The 20,225-nt window shown below is 40.3% G+C and overlaps 1 protein-coding gene and 1 non-coding gene across 2 annotated transcripts in view; one reads left to right on the top strand and one right to left on the bottom strand.

The window, feature by feature from the left end:
* LOC145772768 (uncharacterized) overlaps positions 1-3,665 on the top strand; it is a 30,455-nt gene extending 26,790 nt beyond the window's left edge. The window contains exon 17 of the mRNA XM_082584644.1: positions 22-3,665. Within this exon, the coding sequence (XP_082440770.1) occupies positions 22-173 (152 nt within the window). The 3' untranslated portion in view covers positions 174-3,665. The remainder of the gene's footprint in view (positions 1-21) is intronic.
* A 13,265-nt stretch (positions 3,666-16,930) lies between these two features.
* Positions 16,931-17,032, bottom strand: LOC145773094 (U6 spliceosomal RNA). The gene has a single exon (XR_014289502.1). It is a non-coding gene; the product is annotated as a U6 spliceosomal RNA (small nuclear RNA).
* Between the last annotated feature and the right edge of the window lie 3,193 nt (positions 17,033-20,225).

The following is a 20,225-nucleotide window of genomic DNA, read 5'->3' as shown; positions in this document are numbered from 1 at the left end:
TTATATTGTGACGTCACACAGGCGACATGGTGACGTCAGATGGCGCGATGATGTATCCCGAGCAGTATCCTTCTCACTCCAGTCAGGAGTTCCTATCGTCCATCCAACAACTTACTCAGATAGACTCTACGTACCCCCCAAATAGTTTGATGGGGGGCAACCTACAATCATAGCCCCCTCCTCCGCTATCCCGCATGATGTGCAGGCCTAAAGTACCCTCCCCCCACAAGAGTCGATGACAAAGAAGGAACAACTGAAGCAAGCAAGAGCTCTGTCGATGGATTGACAATCGAGTGACGTTTTACGTCCTATATGAGTGACTTTTTATGTTCTATATGAGTAACGTTCTATACGTGGCTTCAACCTCTACAAGCGTTGTAGAGTTGCAAAGGGCCACTGCGGTACGGCGTGCTAGTGTGTACAAACATTTTTTATACTTTTTTACTTTGTACCCGTCGCAATTGGTGCGTTGCCTTTAGATGCTTTTGTATGAAATGAAATTACAACACCGCGTTACTTTATTATTCCACTGGTAGGTAGCTGAAACATTCATTTTTATTTTTGAGTTTATTATTCGTGTCTTGAGCTCGAGTGAACACTGAACAGCTGTTGACAATTAAGCAGGGCTGCCAATATTGCTTCTGTTCTTATCGTCTATAGCGGTGGGAAACCTTTGAAACGTTCGACATTTTTCTTTTATCATCATCCATGATGCTTCAAAGAAGCCTGGTCTTCATCCCGAAACATCAGGGTCGACCAGTTGCTTGCAATGACTCTTCTATCTCTCTCTATTGTTGGCATCTTCAATTTTCCGGTTTCGTTTATCATGTCATATTTCTCGGTGTCATCCCATGTTTTCTTTGGTCTTCCTTTTCTTATTTTTCCTGTCACCACCTTATATTCCAGACTCGCTTTGTCAAATTGTTCTTATCCATTCATTCAGGATGTCCAACCCATCTCAGACGACGTCCACGCAAGTACTCTTCAATATTCTCAACATCAGTCCACTCAAGAAATCATTGAATGAAAATAACACTTGAAGTAAATGCTGGAAATTTTTTCATTTCGTGCGAGACTGTATTATCCCGTCCAGTCGCAATCATGTTACAGCTTCTTGATTTTGTATCAGATTGATTGATACTTTGACTTGACATGAGATCATCAAACATGACGTCATCAATTAGCCAGCACCGAATACTTGGGTCGCAACTTTTTCCTTTTGTGAAAACTTGCCTTCAATTCTTGCGTTTTTACTAGTTTCTTAGAAGCACATTAATATAATTCCTAACACTTCAACACGACACTTTGATTCTTAACCATGTTATCGGGATGACGTCATCGTTGCGCAATAACTAATGACACAAAGGCAGCTCACAAATTAGGAAACGAACCATTGCTACACCGTTATTACTTGAATTCAATCTTATACACTTTTGTACTTTAGTATGTAAAGGTTTGTGCTATTTTTCAAACTTGGTCCCATCGGCTTAGTCTTTCTGCCTTTGTGACGAAACAAATTTGTGTTGAATCACAAAGAGCAACGTTGCTTGAACATCTCAAGAAGTTATTTCATTCAAAACAGAACAAACTGTGAACGGATGAGATTGTTTGTGGGTTCCAATGCAATAATTGGAACTTGCAGTGTTGCCAGGCGTAGCACCAACCTGTTTACTCATATGACAACAAGGTAATCCAAAAACCTCACTTAAAAGCGTGAAGACCGTAGCTTGATAGGTTCAGTCTTCTCTGATGTGCTTTTGTTCGGCTCCATTATCACGTCACCAAACTACCGCTCAAGCACTTCGAGATGTTTCTTGTGCCAAAAATATGTTTCTAACATTTTTTATCCCCACATCAATCAAGACCTTTGATATTCCTTTTTACCGTGAATGAAATAGTATTGTACGTAATTATATGCCAAAAATGTTTCGCGTCCCCTTTGCCTCGGTGCTTTGCGTAAACGTTGCATCGATTTTGCATGGAGCGTGTGCCAATAATATTCTGTGATGCATCAGTATTTTTGGATGATGAGTTCCCATGAGCAGTGAAGCTTGGATTTTGAATTGCTTGGTTGAAGCCCATAATACAGAATTACGAAGTTACTGACCCCCACCCGAGCACTGACCAACAGAGCCAGTAAAACACCAGCACAAGGATTTTGGTTCAATAATCATGGTCCAATTATCATGGTTCAATTTAGTTGTCTGAATTCGCCTCTGCGTCGGTAGATGTGGATTTGATTTCACATCTGGTCATACCAGAGACCTTTTAAAATGATACTCAAAAGCAGCAGAGCCAGCAGCCGGTAAGCTGTCACCACATCGTGTGAACTGTTGCGATCGCCCACTGCCGCAATACTGCCCTTTGCGGTGCATCACGTTGTACTTGTTTCATTGTTTGCTTTCAACCTGCTGCTAATGGCGGGAATCCACAACTATGTATAAAATTGTATACTATAGACAAGCAAAACAAAGTAACCGTAGCGGGTTTAACATCATGTATTACATACAAAACAAAATATCTAACATAATGATTCAAACGTTTTCGACACGTACTGATGAAGACACACGTCCGTGTCGAAAACCTTTGAGTCCTTATGTTAGATATCTTGTTTTGTATGTGATGCATTATGTTAAACCCGCTACGGTTACTTTGTTTTACTTGTCTAATGTCTATGGTTCATTAATGTAAACTCTCTACCAAAGCTTTATGTATACTATTGTGGCAACAATTGCGTTGTCTTAGTTTTGCGTTTCGGTTGTTTGTCCTAAAGTCCTTCTCTGAATGAAGATGTCATTTGGAACGCTCGGACCAACATTGAAAGTGCGTACAGCGAGATTGCAGCAGGAACAAAGATCATTGAACAAAGAGTGCTCAGAAGGCATTTACAAAACCAGGGCTACTTCAAATATCATCTGATCTCATGTGTTTGCTTTTTCGCTCCTCTCCGTTATGATGCTTATTGATGTCTGTTCAACGCAGTATGACGTTGCGACACTTCATCACCTTTCGGAAGCTATCATGTTATTCTAACATTATCTTTCAGTATTTATGCTTGTTCTGTGTCTACACTTGCCTTCGTATTAGGTTGTAATCTCTTTTTTGTCGTATCCAGGCTCACGCCTGGTGGTAGATGATTTAGATTAAGTGAACGGAAAGGCAAGGAAGCCAATCTTCGTGACCATCTTCAGGCATGCTTTTAAGTGTCCTGCCTAAGACACAGACGCATGCTTTTGAGCGGTGTCGAACGGGCGTCCTTTCGATTGCCGTTCCAGGGCTCTCCCAACTCGGCTATGCAGCCGACTGGCTCTGCTGGCTGATATCTCATTGAATTTGTGTAACTTCGAAAAAAAGGCCTTTTCCTTCCGTGTTGTTGCGTTACTTCAACGTAACAATTCATTATATTACGTTGTGGCCCTCCGGAGTGGTGCAGCATCAATCCTTCCCCACACACGCTGTGTTTGCTTGAAAAAGGTTTCCGAGAACCACCGAATCAGTTGGCGACCGCCCAGTGAGCTAGACTATAATAACCCAAAATACCACCGTCGGTTTACGTTGTTTCAATGTTGATGATGATCTCCCACTTTTTATATCATCCTTTTGTATCTGTCGTGTTTGTGCATTTTTATCAATTTTTATGGGAAAAAAAACAAAGTAAAATTCGCTATCAGTTATATTTTGTTGTCATTCAAGCGATGAACAATGAGACCAGGAAACAGCTTAAGTTTTGACAGCATTCATTCTCAAGGGTCTTCACCGCAACACCAACCTTGCCTACGTAAACAGCACAATCGGTCGTTTTTACATTGGTTTAGAGTTTAGACGTTGAATCAATGTAAAAACGACGTATTTTGCTGTTTGGGTAGGTAATTGTTGTTGATACAATTTACTCCCGACCGTAACCGATTTCTTTTTTCTATTATCAAAATCGGTTGGCAGCAGCCGAGTTTTTTTTTACCTCCCATACGACGAAAGGATAAGGCGTTCGTTTCCAATCAAGCGATCCTGGTTCGACTCCCGGCTTCAGCTGGTTGTTGAAAAAACACCGTTCACCTCTACCCAAGGTGTAATAAACTGCGTGGGCATAGTTGCAGAAAGAAAAGGCGGCCGAGAGAAGAGAATTGGCCACCCTACTCTCGTAGTTTAGTATAATGAGAACCTTATCTTCTCATCCCACGATGCTTGGATCAAGTATGGGCCTCAACCTTTTTGAGACAAAAAACTTACGCCTTGCATTAATGTAGATGATGCGCTAACTAGACCACGCTGGCAGAATAGATTTCGAATCTTTATCCTCGGACTAAGATTTCTGGCGGTATCGCATACTTGCAGAGGCTTTGAACCACAAACGCAGGTCAGGTAAGCGAGATTGACAGAGTGCCGCCGAAAAGCTGTTCTTCCTAGCACAAAAAAGGATGTAACAAACTAAGCAAGCAATCAAATCCACACATAGCCTAACATTAGAAAAAAACATGGATCCCCCACTCAATACAAAATCGCTAAGTCTGAGTCGAAGAAATTCGTGAAAAAAGGCCAGATAGCCTAAAGCAGGGGTTCTTAAACTGGGGTCCATGGACCTCTAAGGGGTACGCGGACTAGTTTTTGAAGGGCTAATGAAAATCTTAGTGTATAATTTCAAAATGGAATAAATCAAACAACGCTGATGATTTCTAGTTTGGCGTTTCCAGATAATTGTATGCTACTGTTGTTTGTTACGTACATTTATTACGTCACATTGTTGTTTTTGCCGCTATTTGAACATTGCAAAATTTTATCAGTTGCAGCTAAGCTAAAATATAGTAGGCCTACTACTCTCTAATAAACCCTTGACAGCCTGTTTCACCCTAAAAGGAGGATCATCAGAAGGTCCTTGTTCAAATAGAAATAAATTTTGTTACCAATTCACTTTAATTTTATTGCGTTATGTCCAATTCATGATGATCAAAAATGTTTCTCGGACAAGGCCATAAAGGGGGTCCATGCAAACCAAAAATTTGTTTAAGGGGTCCGCGTTAAAAAAAAGTTTAAAAACCCCTGGCCTAAAGCAATTAAAAGACAGATTTGATGCACTCGACACCCTACCACCACACAAAAAATATATTACGCTGCGATAAAGAAACTAAAGGAAAAACCTAAAAACATTAATAAGGGAATTAAAAATGCGAACGGAAACATCCTCACCAGCAAACCTTGTAGGCTTCCCTCGAAGGTTGGGCGAAATTATACGCATCGATGACTCTTGTGAAATTCCATATATTCTAACAAGCCAAATATCAGTGCTATAAATAATTTGAAGTGTAAAAATTTCCAGGTGGGCTATAGTCCATAGACGGCATTTACTGGGAAAACTTCAAAGCAGGAGGTGAACCTGTAGGCTACTGTATTCACAGCATTGTTTCAATTCTATCTCAAACGAGGAAAAAGATACCTAGCAAATTTCAAAGAAGTTTTAACAGTTGTAGACTGATCTACGAGAAAAACAGTAGGCTATATTCGATTGCAATAACTTTTAAAGTGAAAAGTTTCTGAAAACTTGTCACTATAGTTTTTTTGTTTTTTATTGTGTGCAGTAAAGTTTAGCCTAAATTGCCCTTGTTGCAAGTGTTCATTGTAGCCTACAGTAAATTTCGTCCTATATTGTCTTTTTTGTAATGGAGAGGGTTTGGACTTGTTTTGTTCAACTTCAGCTCGTGTTTAAAATCGCCCTTGTTGCACTGGGAAGTGTTGGTTGTGATTGTAGATCTATTTTGACATCTATTTCTTTTCTAGGTTTGGTGGCTGTGCAAATTAAAGATAGTGATACAGGCTAGAAATACTGTTTTAAAATATTTGGTTTTTCCATCTTACCCTTTTGTTGGTGCCAAGTTCGTGTGTTTACTTTGCCGTTTTCTACATGCTCGCACCAGCAACAAAAAGTACAATTGAATTGAACTACTACCGGTACCTAACATGATTAGGCCTACTCTTTCATATGTAGATAATGTAGGCTACGTGTAGCCTAAAAATCAACCTACTGTAGGCTATATGCCATATGCAATTATGCATTCTCAATGGTGGCCTTTGGGATGGACAAACTGGGCGACTGCCCAGGGCCCGCAAATTTATGAGGCCCGCCAGGGCCGTAGCCAGACTGCAGAGCAAGGGGGGGCCAACTTTTTTTTAGGGGGAGCCGAAAAAATTTAAATGATTTTAGCATTTTAACCTCTTAAATACCGGTATCCACAAAAATTGCAATATATCAGGTTAGTGTTAAGGACAGCACTGGTCTCTTATTTTATCTGCTAGTTAAATTACGGCAACCATATTACAATAACCAACATAACACAGCAATTGTTGAGTAGGCACTTTTACATCACCCACTCGTCGAAGACTGCCTGCTTTTCAATGTGAAATTGCTTTGTGTTTTAGTCACAATTTCGACTTGTTAAAGTGGCTACCATTAAGATCCTTCTTGCACTCAGTTCAGTTGCAGAAGAAAAAATAGTATTAGCAGAGGGTGGGAATCGAACCCACGAAATCGAAATTACTACTCCTCTGCCCTAACGATTAGGCAACGGTGGTTGTGGTGAAGCATTCAGTTAAATTTCTTTGTATCAAAATTTTTCGATCAGAATATCACGTGTCGAGTCACATGACAGAAATCAGCTGAATCGCGAATGAACATGTCACGCATGATTGCGTACCTTTTCGACGAGTGGGTAATGTTGAAGTACCTACCTACTTGTTGTGAGCAAAAAGTTTAACTGGCTCGAAGAAGCTAGTGCCGAAGATTTTGATATATATAATTACATTCCGGCTTCCGCCTATACACCCGTGAGCTCAATAGCGTAGCCAGGAATTTTGAAAGGTGGGGTTTTTGACGGCCAGCGGGCGAAGCCCGACGTCGACACCCAGCGGCGGGGGGTCTGAGGGGCCTCCCCCAGAAAAATTTAAAAAATTACTTTGAATTTGGTGCATTCTGAGAGCATTTTTAACAAAAATGTGGGTATGAATGTTACTGTAAAATGATGGTGTCCGGTGGCATAGCAAAAGGATACGATCATGTTTTCTTGGGCATTTTTCTGTAACTAATAAAGCTAAGTCTCTGTGTTTTCTTGTTGCTAATTCTTGGCTGAGATATTTGAATATTTGGTATTGGCAGAACTTGCTCTTATAGTGCAGTTTCGTTTAAAATTAGGCAAACTTTGTTTTGCAGACATATAGAGACTGAAAGCATCATTTTAAATATCGTGACGTCACACGCGTGCCAAAGGGGGCATTGTAACCTCAACCCCCTTGGCTCCGCCACTGCGTGAGCTAGTCTATTGCAATTGCAGTCGCGGATGTTTGGATGTAAACCGTCTCACAAACAAGTCTAAATCGATAGATTTCGATACAGAATGTTCAAAGGCCATAAGCACCAAGTTTGCCTGTCTTGGTTGTAACATGCTCCGTCTAGTCACTCTAGTGCAGTGGTTCTTAACCTATGGGTAATTACCCACATGTGGGTAATTTCAGGATAGCAGGTGGGTAATCAGCTGAACCAGAATATTTAGAATTATAGATGTAACAAACAATGTCACAGAGCTCTGTAAGTGGTAAAGTTGCTTTATTACTTATGCTTTTTTTATGTTTTGAGTCCGTTCAAAACAACCAAACAAGCACAGTGATATTTTATCATTTTTAGAATTCTTTCGTCATAGTGATTTATTTTTCGCATCATTTTTGTTGCCGGTTTTATGTATTTCATTTTTGTGACATATTAGTAAGATTTTTCTTGTATAATCAGTTCAGTTACAGTTGTTTTATGAGCAAGCTTGATGGCTGCGTTGCTGTTAGCAGTTGTTTGAAGTAGTTTATATAGCTAAGTGTACATTTAGAGTTAGTGTTGAGACGAGCGAGCTATATTCTTTTGAAGATGAAAGCTTGAGAAAATTCTGGGGAATGATGGGGAAAGCAATAAGCATATCCAAAAGTTGTGCAAAACCACTAACATTGTTGACTATGTTCCATTCCACTTATCTCTGTGAATCAGCATTTTCAAGTGTTGTTGCTTTGAAGTCAAAACTTCGAAACAAGCTGTTAGATCTGAAGTCAGATTTGCTTTGTGCAGTATCCAAAATCGCACCCAATATTGCATCGATTGTACACAAAAACAGCGCAAATGTCTCACTGAAACTATTGATGCCGTTCTTTACGTTAAATGTTGTTTTTGCTGAATAACGCTGTTTTATATTTTTAATATGGTAAAATAGATAAAATTAGATTTTGGGTAATGGGACTTTGATCTGGACAGAAATGGGTAATAAGGGAAAAAAGGTTAAGAACCCCTGCTCTAGTGGGAGCGTCAACCCTTGTTAACACTGAGAATCTACACTCACAAACGGCAGTGGTAGATCCAAATGTAGCAATATCTGCTAATCATAATAATTGTAGCTGTTGCTCGAGAATGTTGGGATTTTGCCAAGGGGGGCGAAATTTTTTTCAGGGGGGTCGAGGCCCCCCGGCCCCTGGCTGGCTACGGGCCTGGGGCCCGCGCTTATCCAAAATATGCACAAATAAAATTTACATTAAGTACTAGCAGAAAGCAGTAGGCTAACTTAAACTTTTCCACCCTAGGTTATAGTTTGCATCCCAAGTTGTGCAGAGACCATCAGACACACGATGGGAAAGTAAAATTTCCTGCATCAAGGTTCTTATGAAAAATTCTCCTCAAGTGTATTCTGCGATCCAAAAGATGCTTCTTGATGCAACCAGTCTAGACCCTCAATCATTTTCAGAAGCACAAAGCTTGAAAAATGAGGTTCATCCTTCAAGTTTATTGTGAGCACGGTCATAGGCCTATGGCATAGGCCTACCATTCTTAATCAATTTAATATGGTCAGCAAGCTAATGCAGAGTACCAGCATAACTTGACTCTGCAGTCACACTGATACAAGGAACAAGAAACTTTCTGTTGCAATATGGAGAAAGTGGCTTCGAAGATGCTATAAAGATTGCTAAAATGAAAGCAATGTGTTTTTGTTATAGTCGTCATTTACGTTGATATTATGTAACTTGTGACCTGCCTCACTACATAATTACATTCAGCGTTTTCTGGTACAGACGTTGGAATTGATTACCACCGCACTGCGCGTGTAATCAATTAAGCGTTCTGTACCACGTTTTTCATTTGCATTCTTTGCGTTTCCTTGTTAATATTGCGTTACTTTTGTTATCAAGGGAGTAAGTACAAGAGGTCAGTGGTTTTCATTTACTTGTTTGACGAATTATTATTACTTGTTGGCGACCTGACTTACTTCATTTCTATTATATGTCTGAAAATACAACAGTTTTGATGACCCTGTGCAAGCTTCCTTTCCAGAAACCCGTCGAAGGAAACGCAAGAGATTCTTGTTGAAGATACAGATGAGGATGTTGAAAGCAACAGAAGCAGCAAGGAAGCATTTAGAATAGACTTTTTCAATGCTCTCCTAAATGAAACTATTACCAAGATGGATTAAAGTTTGAAAAAATCATGGAGTTCCAAAAACGTATGGTGTTGTGTGTGATATTTTTTACCGAACTCCATCACAGAAGAAAATCTGTTAAAAAAATGCTCTGAAGCATCCCCAGAATTTGCTAGAGACCTTGACAGTGAAGAATTTTCCACTGAAGTGCAGAGCTTCACAAGAATATATTCACCATTGAAAACAAAAGAAACTACAGTTCTTTCTGTTGTACAGTAGCCTATCTGCAGTGGCGTACGCAGTGGGGGAGGGCATTGGGCCATGCCCCCCTTCAAAATGTTTTAGTAGTTAACGACGTGTACATTAAGGCATTTAATATGTTTTGCATTGCTCTGTCAAAGCAATTACTGTAACAATGTTCTTTTATAGACTAAGCCAATACAAAATACATGGCCCAATCCACCTACCCCACCCCAGGTATGCCAATGTAGCATAGTGTTCTGCAAGCCTATTATAGTGATTAGTGAGAGAGAAATGGATAAAGTCTAAACTAAAACCATACTGGGATATCATGAAGACGTCTGGGATATCAAGGGCCAGTGACATAGCCAAGGGGGGGGGTTGGGCCTTGGGAGTTACAACCCCACTTTGGCACGCGTGTGACGTCACGATATTGAGATTGATGCTTTCAGTCTCTTTATGCTTGGGAATGATGGTTTCAGTCTAAAAAAAACTTGCCTAATTTTAAACAAAACTGCATTAAAAGAGCGAGTTTTGCCAATACCAAACATTCAATCATCTCAGCCAGGAATTAACAACAAGAAAACATAGAGACTTAGCTTTATTTCCGAAAAATGCCGAAGAAAACATGATCTTATCCTTTTGCTATGCCACTTGACAGCACCATTTTACAGGAATATTCATACCCACATTTTTGTTGAAAATGCTCTCAGAATGCACCAAATTCAAAGTAATTTTTCAAAAATTTCTGGGGGAGGCCCCCAGACGCCCCGTCGCTGGGTGTCTTAAGCAAAAACGCCGTCGGGCTTCGACCGCCGGTCGTCAACCCCCCCCCCCCCCCTTGAGAAAATCCTGCGTACGCCACTGCCTATCTGTATCAAAACAAACTGAATGTTGTGTACCCTTGTCACGCTTTCTTTCTATCTCTTACCAGGAAAAAGACTTGGAAAGATTCAATGACGTAGTTTTAATGGGTTATAACCGAAAAGCAGTCAATTAAATGTCGAATAATTCTACTAGCGAAATGATAATCTGACTTCTTGAAGAACTTTAACGAACGGCTTCTCAAATAACTCTAATTTCTGCATCAACTACCAATCCACAACTCATAGCACAACTCTCATAACCAACTCAATAATAATCATCATAATAATAAACATTACACAAACTACACCACTATTTATATAGTTGGTTGTTCAGTCCAGTAACTTCGAGAAGGTTACGTAGTGTTGCATCACACGAACTCATCGTCGGTCACGTAGCATTGAGCGGCATAAACAAGCAAGTTTAAAGAAATCTAAAGAATGTCACGTAGGAGTAGAGGACTGTTACATAATACAGATTTCGTAATCAGAGGTCCATTCGTAAACAACCTTGTGACATCATGACAAACGGTATTGGCAATTGTGAAAACAACAGAACGTTCCAGATACAGAATGATTTAGAATTACGTTGCAGAACAACGACTTCACAATTAGATATTACTACTGGTCATTGACCGATAATAACATATCGCACCAGAATTCTACAACCAAAACAACACATTCGTTGAAGATACAAAGCAAGCCATCGCGAGGCATTGCACCTTGATTGTGACATACGCCCCCCCTTAGAATATTGTTGCAAACAATATAACAACACAATCAATACAAAACACACCACAAAACAATTAATTACTCAATAATCAATTCTCACAAGTCCATCGTTGCATGATCTACCAACGATGGCTTTTCTCTAAACAATAGTCACGTTTTCTGCGAAAGTTTTCATCGTCCTCAATGACTTCAGTGCACTGGCAAGCAAGATGACCCATCTTCCTACATCGGAAACACCTCCTCTCCGGACAGTCCTTGGCGAGATGACCTTCTTTATGACAGTTGTAGCAAGCCTTTTCATCAAAAGGGCAGCTCCTGGCTATGTGTCCAATCTCCCCACATCGGTAGCAGTGGTTGTCACGGCAACGTCTGTTTTCCGAATGTCCGCCGTCAGCAACGCACTCCCTGGCGAAATGTCCGCGTCTACCGCATCTATAGCAAACTCCAAATGGTCGTCGCCTGCCTCTTCTCCTCGGTTCTTCGCGCTCGTAATATCCGTCATCGTGAGATCGTTGCTGATTATCTGCAGAACAATCTCGAGCAAAGTGACCATTCTTGCCACAAGAATAACAAGTAACTTCAGAATCTCTCTCAATAACATTTCCGATTATAAGATCAACTAAAGAGTTTTGTAAACATAACGCTTTCACAGTCCCACTACAATACGGAGTTTCGATATATATCTTCGCTAACGGTCCTTGGATCGAAGTGTTATTTATTGACATCACAATTCCAGTTTTTCCCGTTAATTGACTGTCTTTAACCAAATCTCTCCTCACCATTATACCCGTAGAACCAGAATCACGTAAAACTTTTACCTTTTTGTTTCCAACTTTTCCATCCACTACTGGCAGGTAATCTTCAGGTATTATTTTTCCGCAAACATCTTCATCCGGTTTCTCCTCGTCAAGCGCTGGTTCATGAATCATTATCGCACAACCACCTCGATAAACGTCCGTGTCTTTATCTTTTCCAGAATGATTGGGTAAGGAAAACGACTTGTCCTTGCATTCCTTCGCTTCGTGTCCTTGCCTATTGCAACGATTGCACCACTTCCTCGATTCCTGATGATTTCTGTTAGTTTTCCTCCGGCAGTTAACAGATTTATGACCTAAGCCATTACAATTAAAACAACGTACTTCTCTTGGAACAGCACCTCCTTTAAACTTATTTGTTTGCTCCTCGTCATTATCGCATGGCAACATTTCTTCGGTCGACAACTTCTCATCATGAGCAACTAAATACTGTTCCGCCACACTGGCTATTTCTTCTAGAGTCTTTGGACTTCTCTCCATTAAATAAACAGACAGATCTTTTGAACATGAATCTGTGAATTGTTCCTTAACTATAAGGTTTGCCAATCCGTCCAATGATTGATCGGCCCCCGAAAGCTCAAACCATTTTAACAAAAGGTTTCTTAAACGTTCAATAAATTGACCTGGGCTTTCGTGCCGTTCAGGCTTTGCCTCACGGAATCTTTGACGGTATCCATGCTCAGTAAAATTGTATCGCTTTAACAGAGCTAACTTCAATCTGTCGTAATTTATGGCTTCTTCTTGCGAAAGTCTTGAATATACATCAAGAGCTTGTCCCGATAATAACATGCTTAGCTGGGTAGCCCACGTCGACTTCTCTAATTTGGCTATTGTGGCATATCTTTCAAATCTTAACAAATAACTATCCAACTCATCTTTTTCTTCAACAAATGATGGCAAATCTGGACGTCTAACTTGCGCCACAATAACATCTCGAGCATTATCATTAGTAGAATTAGATCGCTCACCAATGTCCAGCTTTTGTCTTTGTAATTCAAGTTTTAACTTTTCCAATTCATATTGCGCTCTTCTTTCTTCAGCTTCTGCTTCGCGCTGCGCTCTTCTTTCTTCAACTTCTGCTTCGTACTGCCGTTGTGCACGTTTTTCCTCAGCTTCTCGTTGTGCTTGTTTTTCATCAGCTTCAAGTTGTGCTCGCTTTTCCTCAGCTTCAAGTTCTGCTTTCATTATCTCACGAGCAGCTCTTCTATCTTCTCTTTCGTCAGCTTCTCGCTGAGCTTTTTGGGCCATTATCTTGTGATACTCTTCCATCACAAATTGAGACTTTTCATTGTCACTCAGCCCCATTCGTTCAGCCATGCTCCGTAAGTCTTCAATCATCTCATGTTTGACGGCATCCGCCATTTTGACAGCTTGTTGTTAATTTATTATTCTTTCAATAAATCTTTCGGTATTCTTCGGTTTTTCGGTAATCCCGGACGAGCCCTCAGAATGTCACGCTTTCTTTCTATCTCTTACCAGGAAAAAGACTTGGAAAGATTCAATGACGTAGTTTAATGGGTTATAACCGAAAAGCAGTCAATTAAATGTCGAATAATTCTACTAGCGAAATGATAATCTGACTTCTTGAAGAACTTTAACGAACGGCTTCTCAAATAACTCTAATTTCTGCATCAACTACCAATCCACAACTCATAGCACAACTCTCATAACCAACTCAATAATAATCATCATAATAATAAACATTACACAAACTACACCACTATTTATATAGTTGGTTGTTCAGTCCAGTAACTTCGAGAAGGTTACGTAGTGTTGCATCACACGAACTCATCGTCGGTCACGTAGCATTGAGCGGCATAAACAAGCAAGTTTAAAGAAATCTAAAGAATGTCACGTAGGAGTAGAGGACTGTTACATAATACAGATTTCGTAATCAGAGGTCCATTCGTAAACAACCTTGTGACATCATGACAAACGATATTGGCAATTGTGAAAACAACAGAACGTTCCAGATACAGAATGATTTAGAATTACGTTGCAGAACAACGACTTCACAATTAGAAGTTACTACTGGTCATTGACCGATAATAACATATCGTACCAGAATTCTACAACCAAAACAACACATTCGTTGAAGATACAAAGCAAGCCATCGCGAGGTATTGCACCTTGATTGTGACAACCCTATTAACTTGTGTTTGTTACTAAGACTATTTCTTGCTGTGCCGGTTGCTGTAGCTTCAGGGGAAAGAACATTTTCTAAACTAAAGTGAATAAAAAATTACCTTCGTTCTACAATGAGCCAAGAACTCTTGGTTGGACTAGCTGTTGTTTGAATTGAGCACAACGTGGGCAAAACATTGGACAATGCTTCTCTTATTAAAGAATTTGCCGCAATAAAAGCTAGAAAGGGGCATTTTGTGTAAATGCTGCAGACGGGGGTGTAGGACTCGGAGGGCACTGGGTGCAGTGCTGTATTTGTATAAAAAGCACAGGGTATAGGCTACTGTCAGATTTGCCAAAATGATAAATAATACACAACTTGCAAAATATTAATCTTTATTCTACCATAACATGAATTATCAACATCAACATTGGACGAGAGCAACAAAATTAGTTAGTTTTGGAAAACCAGAGGGCATAGCCTACTATAGTTGCTCGAAAAAGCAGAGAGTATTCTGCGTACACCGCGAATGCAACACCTCGAATACAGCACTGACTGGGTGTGGTGGTACAAGTTGTACAACATAGCATCAGAGTGATGTGAAGATGTCACAGCATGAAGTAGCCTACACCAGGGGTCACCAACTGGCGGCCCGCCACGCTGTATCGCTGCGGCCCACGGAAGGTATCAGCATACAAGTAGGCCTATAACCAAAAATACTTTTCTTGAGGAGTTAAAGAGCACGAAGGCAAAAAATACTTTCCGGGAAGCATATTTTTGCTTTGCATACGATTCCACCCACCGACCAATCAGATTAGGCTATAGCTCTAGGTGGCAGTGGCGTAGCAACGCAGTATGCCGCCCTTGGATTTTTGCACGAAACGCCGCCCCTACTCTCCCTGACACCGTCGTAAAAAGCTAATTAAAATTCCACACAACAGAAGAATTAAAGCAGTTTTGTTTAATTTTATTGAAAGTTCAAAATAAAACCACTTCTTACTCAGACAGCTGAAGGATTCTTTGTCTCCTTTAATTACTCTAATCGCTGGCTTGAATGGCCTTTCTTTATTCTGAAACCTTTCGGGCCCTAGTTTGATCATCTCAACTCTCATGTTATGAGTTGATGTTTCTGGCCAAGTAGTCACATCGTTATGAGAATAATAGATAGCATCTGTTTCAGGACTGGATTTAGTTGATGGGGGGCCCGGGCACTTTTAGATCGGGGGCCCCCGTGCAAAAACCACTTCTACGTCTACAGCAGCATCAATCCAGCACTGCACAACATTTTGCAGAAACTTCAATGGCTGTAAAAAAAACAACAAAAAATCACATTTTTTCCACGTAGGGGGGCCCTACAAAAGTCGGGGGGCCCGGGGCACCTGCACTCTCTGCCCCCCCTAAATCCGGGCCTGATCTGTTTTATCTTTATCTACCAGTGTTTCATTCACAGGCTTTCAATGATCACTTTGTTATTGTTTTGCTCGAGGTAGTTTACACTTCTTCCGTCTCAACTTGAGGTAGAGATTTAATGTGCTAATCTCTTCTGTCTTTTTAGCAGAAGCAATTTTTACGAACTTCAAAATGACTCCTTTATTCTTTTTAGTTCCTCTTCTCTAGCTTTCTTTTTCGTTCTAAAAAAATCTTTACTTTCTTTTACTCTTGTCATAGGCAAAAATTAACTTAAAAAAATTGCAACTTAAATCTTGTTCTGGAATCTGCAGCGCATTAGTTAAAAACAATAACCATAATTGCAAATTTTCTGAGTTAAGCTAAATGATCTATTTAAGACCTGAAACTTTAAACCTTTCACTAACCTAACCCATCTTCACAGATGAAGATGGAGGAATCCTCTCTATCTACCACAGACAGATGGTAAAGGTGACAGTTGACTCGATGACCTCATGGTCCATTCCTGTCTCCTCCCGAAAGTGAAATAAACATTTCATTTGACCCCAATGAAATGTAGTCCAGAAAACCAACCTCTCATACGAAAGAAGAAGTGAAATAAACTTAAAACTAATCTGAACTTAACTACCGTACCAAAGCTAAAATGACTGAACAATGCTATAGCTTACAAATTACAACCAACATTCTATTATTACTTCAACAGCATGAATATCATTAAACCGTCACAAATACCGCATGGTGAGGCACAATCTAAAAAAGTTGCAAATTAGTTTATAGGCATAGCCTAACTTGTTTAATTTTTTGGCTTCACTTAGATCAGTGTTAACTTAGGTCGTTTATGTCTGAGTCTCTCCGAGAATAAATTAACGTGACTGTCTTTGTTCGTTTAAACTTTAAAACGTTATCACATTTTGCCGCCCTCTAGCAACGTGCCGCCCCTGGATTTATCCACAAGATCCAACGGGTAGTTACGCCACTGCTAGGTGGGGGTTGCTTAAAGTTATTCCAATGCGATGTCCAGCCACACTGATCCAGTGGTTGATTAAAACGTCTGTTTTGGAATTTCGAAATTGTCTGTGAGCATAAGGTTGCTTATTTTAAGTTTGCAAATGTCATGTAAACACTCGTGTGCGTTTCACCGTTATTGTGTTTCACGAGCAAGGTTCTCTTTATGCAAGTTTTTGTTGGCAAAATAGGTCGGTGTGCCAACTCAATTTATAATAAATTGGCAAAATATTATATATAAATTTAAAGACTTTTTCTGATTGTATTATGAAAATATTTAGCTCAGTAGGCCTACTGCAAAATGTTTTTTTTAAAAGAAATATGGAACGCTTCACGATTTTGCGTGTCATTCTTGCTCAGGGGCCATGCAAATTTGTTCTGTATTATATTGTTCCAATTTTAGTATGTGTAGCCTACTGCCGAAGCAAGTTCTGCAAAATATTGTTAAAGGGATACTAAAGGAAAAACCTGACTTGGCGATTTTCCATGTTCTTTGTGTTTAACAGGCTACTATAAAACGATTTTCAATAAAATTTTGCCCCATTGCGGTATGATCAGCATTCCGCGCGTGCTTTTGTTAGAGCTGTCAAAACGGGAATTTGCGTGAGCAGCGAAGCGTGCGACTGTACACTGTACAGCCTACGTCATAAAAGATGATCGAGCAATATTTCTTACTGCGGGCGATTTAACTGTATGTATTCTCTCATTAACCAGAGTTTCTATGATTATTTAACCTAAAAAAAATCTTTTTTAGTTTATTTTAACTGAACGGAATTGATAACTTGGAAACAAATAAGGCGATAGCAATTAGCAAGTCAAGTCAATTTATTTTGTTTCAACAGCGCCATATACAGTAGAATTCGCCTATAACGGCACCTCTAGGGGATTTGCAAAAACTGACGTTATAGCCGAATTGACGTTATAGACGAACTACCGTAAACTATGTCCAAAACTGTCTTTTGATTAAAAAAAGAGGTGTTGAAGAAAGAAATTGTTTGCAATGATGACCTCGGAATTTCATATTCTTTTACAAGCTCTGATACGCTTGTAGCCTTGCCGCTGTTGAATCGGCTAGAACAATTTCATATTTTTTCCAAAGAGGGAAATGTCTTTGTTTGTTTGGCATTTTGCTTCAGAGATCTCTTTCGACAACTGTACTGTGTAACATTGCGGCTTTTAGTTTATACAGTAGGCCTACTGCACGTACAACTGTTGTTTAAAGGTCAGCTGTAGAACTGCTTGTTAGTTTTTACACGTGATAGTTTTTCACGCGGAAAAAAAGTTAATTCAGTTAATTAAAGTCCCTGCTGCGAACGACGCAGCAAAATAAAGGGAAGACATTTTGCAAGCAGCAGGGCTAACTGGATTAAAAGACTGACCGTTCGTGGTGAAGGTGATGGCTTAAAGAGACGTTATAAACGAACAAAAGACGTCTGGGGACCAATAAAGGGTGCTGTTACATGCAAATTGACGTTATAGGCGATGCTGTTGTAGCCGAACTACAATGTACGTAAAAGATAGGAATTCTGCCAGGACCGAGCGAAATGTAACGTAATAGGCGAATTGACGTTATAAACGAAGCCGTTATAGGCGAATTCTACTGTAACAAACAAGCAGAATAAATGTAATCATGCATGTCCAATTGTCCATCTAGCATGTCTTTCATCCGTGCTGTATCTATCTCACAGTAGCACAAAGCTTGATGTTGCTCATCCATTGTCACACAGTGACAACATGAACACCTGTTGATATAAAATTGGTAATAATTAGGGTGATTACTTTTTCACTTGTCAAAAAAATTCAAAAATTCATCAAAATTGTAGCGTTAGGTCAAAAAATGTCAAAATTGTTCACTAAGTCAAAATTATTTACAAACTGCATTGTCGTGGTGTCGTAGAGATTGCACTGTCAGTGAATTTTTTTCATTTTACACCTTGTAGCCTACTTTGGCGCAGAGGGATGGTGTAACGGATAAGAATTGGACTCACCGAATAGCAGCAGACCCTCTACATGTACAAGTATGCGAAACTACCAGGAATAACCTATCAAGGCTTTATTAGTCCGAGGATAAAGATTCAAAACCAACCAAACCTGGTTCGACTCCCGGCTTAAGCTGGTTGTTGAAAACATCGCTCACAAATAGCTAGGGTGTAATAAATTGGGTAGGCATAATTGCTGCAGGAAAGGCGGCCGAGAGAAAGGAACTGGCCACCCTACTTTCTTAGTGCCAAAAGCTTAGTACAATGAGTACCTATCTTCTCATACCCAACACTTGAATCAAGTATGGGACCACATTTGCCTTTTCAGCTTACTTTATACTGGTGTAAATGCAGAGGTGGGCAGTAGCGCGCTACTTTTGTAGCGGCGCTACTAGCGGCGCTACTTTTTTGGTAAAAGTAGCGGTAGCGGCGCTACTTTTTAGCTGGAGTAGCGGCAGCAGTAGCGGCGCTATTTTTTTTCCAAAGTAGCGGTAGCGGGAGAGGCGCTACTTTTTTTCAGTCGCATTCCCGCTACCCGCTACTTTTTAATTTAAATTGAAAAAAATGCTTGTTTTTTGCAATACTGGCGTGGTCAAGCAGCTTTATAATCGGCTTGGTTGCAAAGTTTTGGTCTTTTCTAGCTGACGTCAACTTCTTCGGCGAATATCTCCGTGTGATGAAGCCTATCTGCCAGGCTTTAGACATTCTTCAGGGCGAGTCCAAGACATATTACGGAGTCTTGCTTCCAACCATCACAATTTGCGAGAAGAATTTGACCGAGATCAGTGATCTTGTGACCTGTGAGGAGTTGAAAGTGAAAGTCCTTGGAGGGGTGAAGAAACGATTCAACAAGTGCTTCAACGACATGAAATGCGTTATGGCATCATGTCTCCATCCCTCCTTCAAGACGTCGTGGCTACAATTTCTGCACTACGTTTCCACGGATGATGCTGACGCACTGCGAGAAAAAGTCAAGACAGATGTAATTCAACTGTTGAGCGTGGTCAAGCAGCTATATAATCGGTTTGGTGGCAAAGTTTCGGTCGTTGCGTCAACTGTTGCGGGAGACAGCAAGCCAGGTTGTTACCGAGCAGAGTGACACCAACACCAGTCACGACTCCGAGGATGAATTTTTTTGGTGTGTTGACGCCATTCCGTGAAACGTCGGTGCAGAAGGAAGCAGCAATTGTGGACGCCTTTTTTACGGACAGGAGCAAGTCCTTGAGCTTTTCGAATACCGAGTTAAAACATACCTGTTCATTAAATACAACACCCCCATTCCTTCCAGTGCTGCGGTGGAGTGACTTTTCTCTGTTGGAAAAGATGTGCTTAAGCGAAAGCGGGCAGAACTTAGAGACTCTCATTTTGAAATGCTCGTGTTTTTGAAAGATGCGTAACAATAAATTTTCCTTAGAATGTGTTTTCTATAACGACATTAAAATGACAGCGTAAACGAATGATAACATTCGTGTTCAAGGTCATTTTTGCGTCACTAGGGACTTGAGTGTTTCCTAGTGTCATTTTAGACAAAAGTAGCGGAAGAAGTAGCGGTAGCGCGCGCTACTTTGGCCCGAGTAGCGGTAGCGGGTAGCGCGCTACTTTTGTAAATTGGTAGCGGGTAGCGGTAGCGC

This window comes from Aplidium turbinatum, chromosome 6 (assembly GCF_918807975.1).
Source record: "Aplidium turbinatum chromosome 6, kaAplTurb1.1, whole genome shotgun sequence".
Lineage (NCBI taxonomy): Eukaryota > Metazoa > Chordata > Ascidiacea > Aplousobranchia > Polyclinidae > Aplidium > Aplidium turbinatum.
This window is presented reverse-complemented; position numbering and strand designations above follow the sequence as displayed.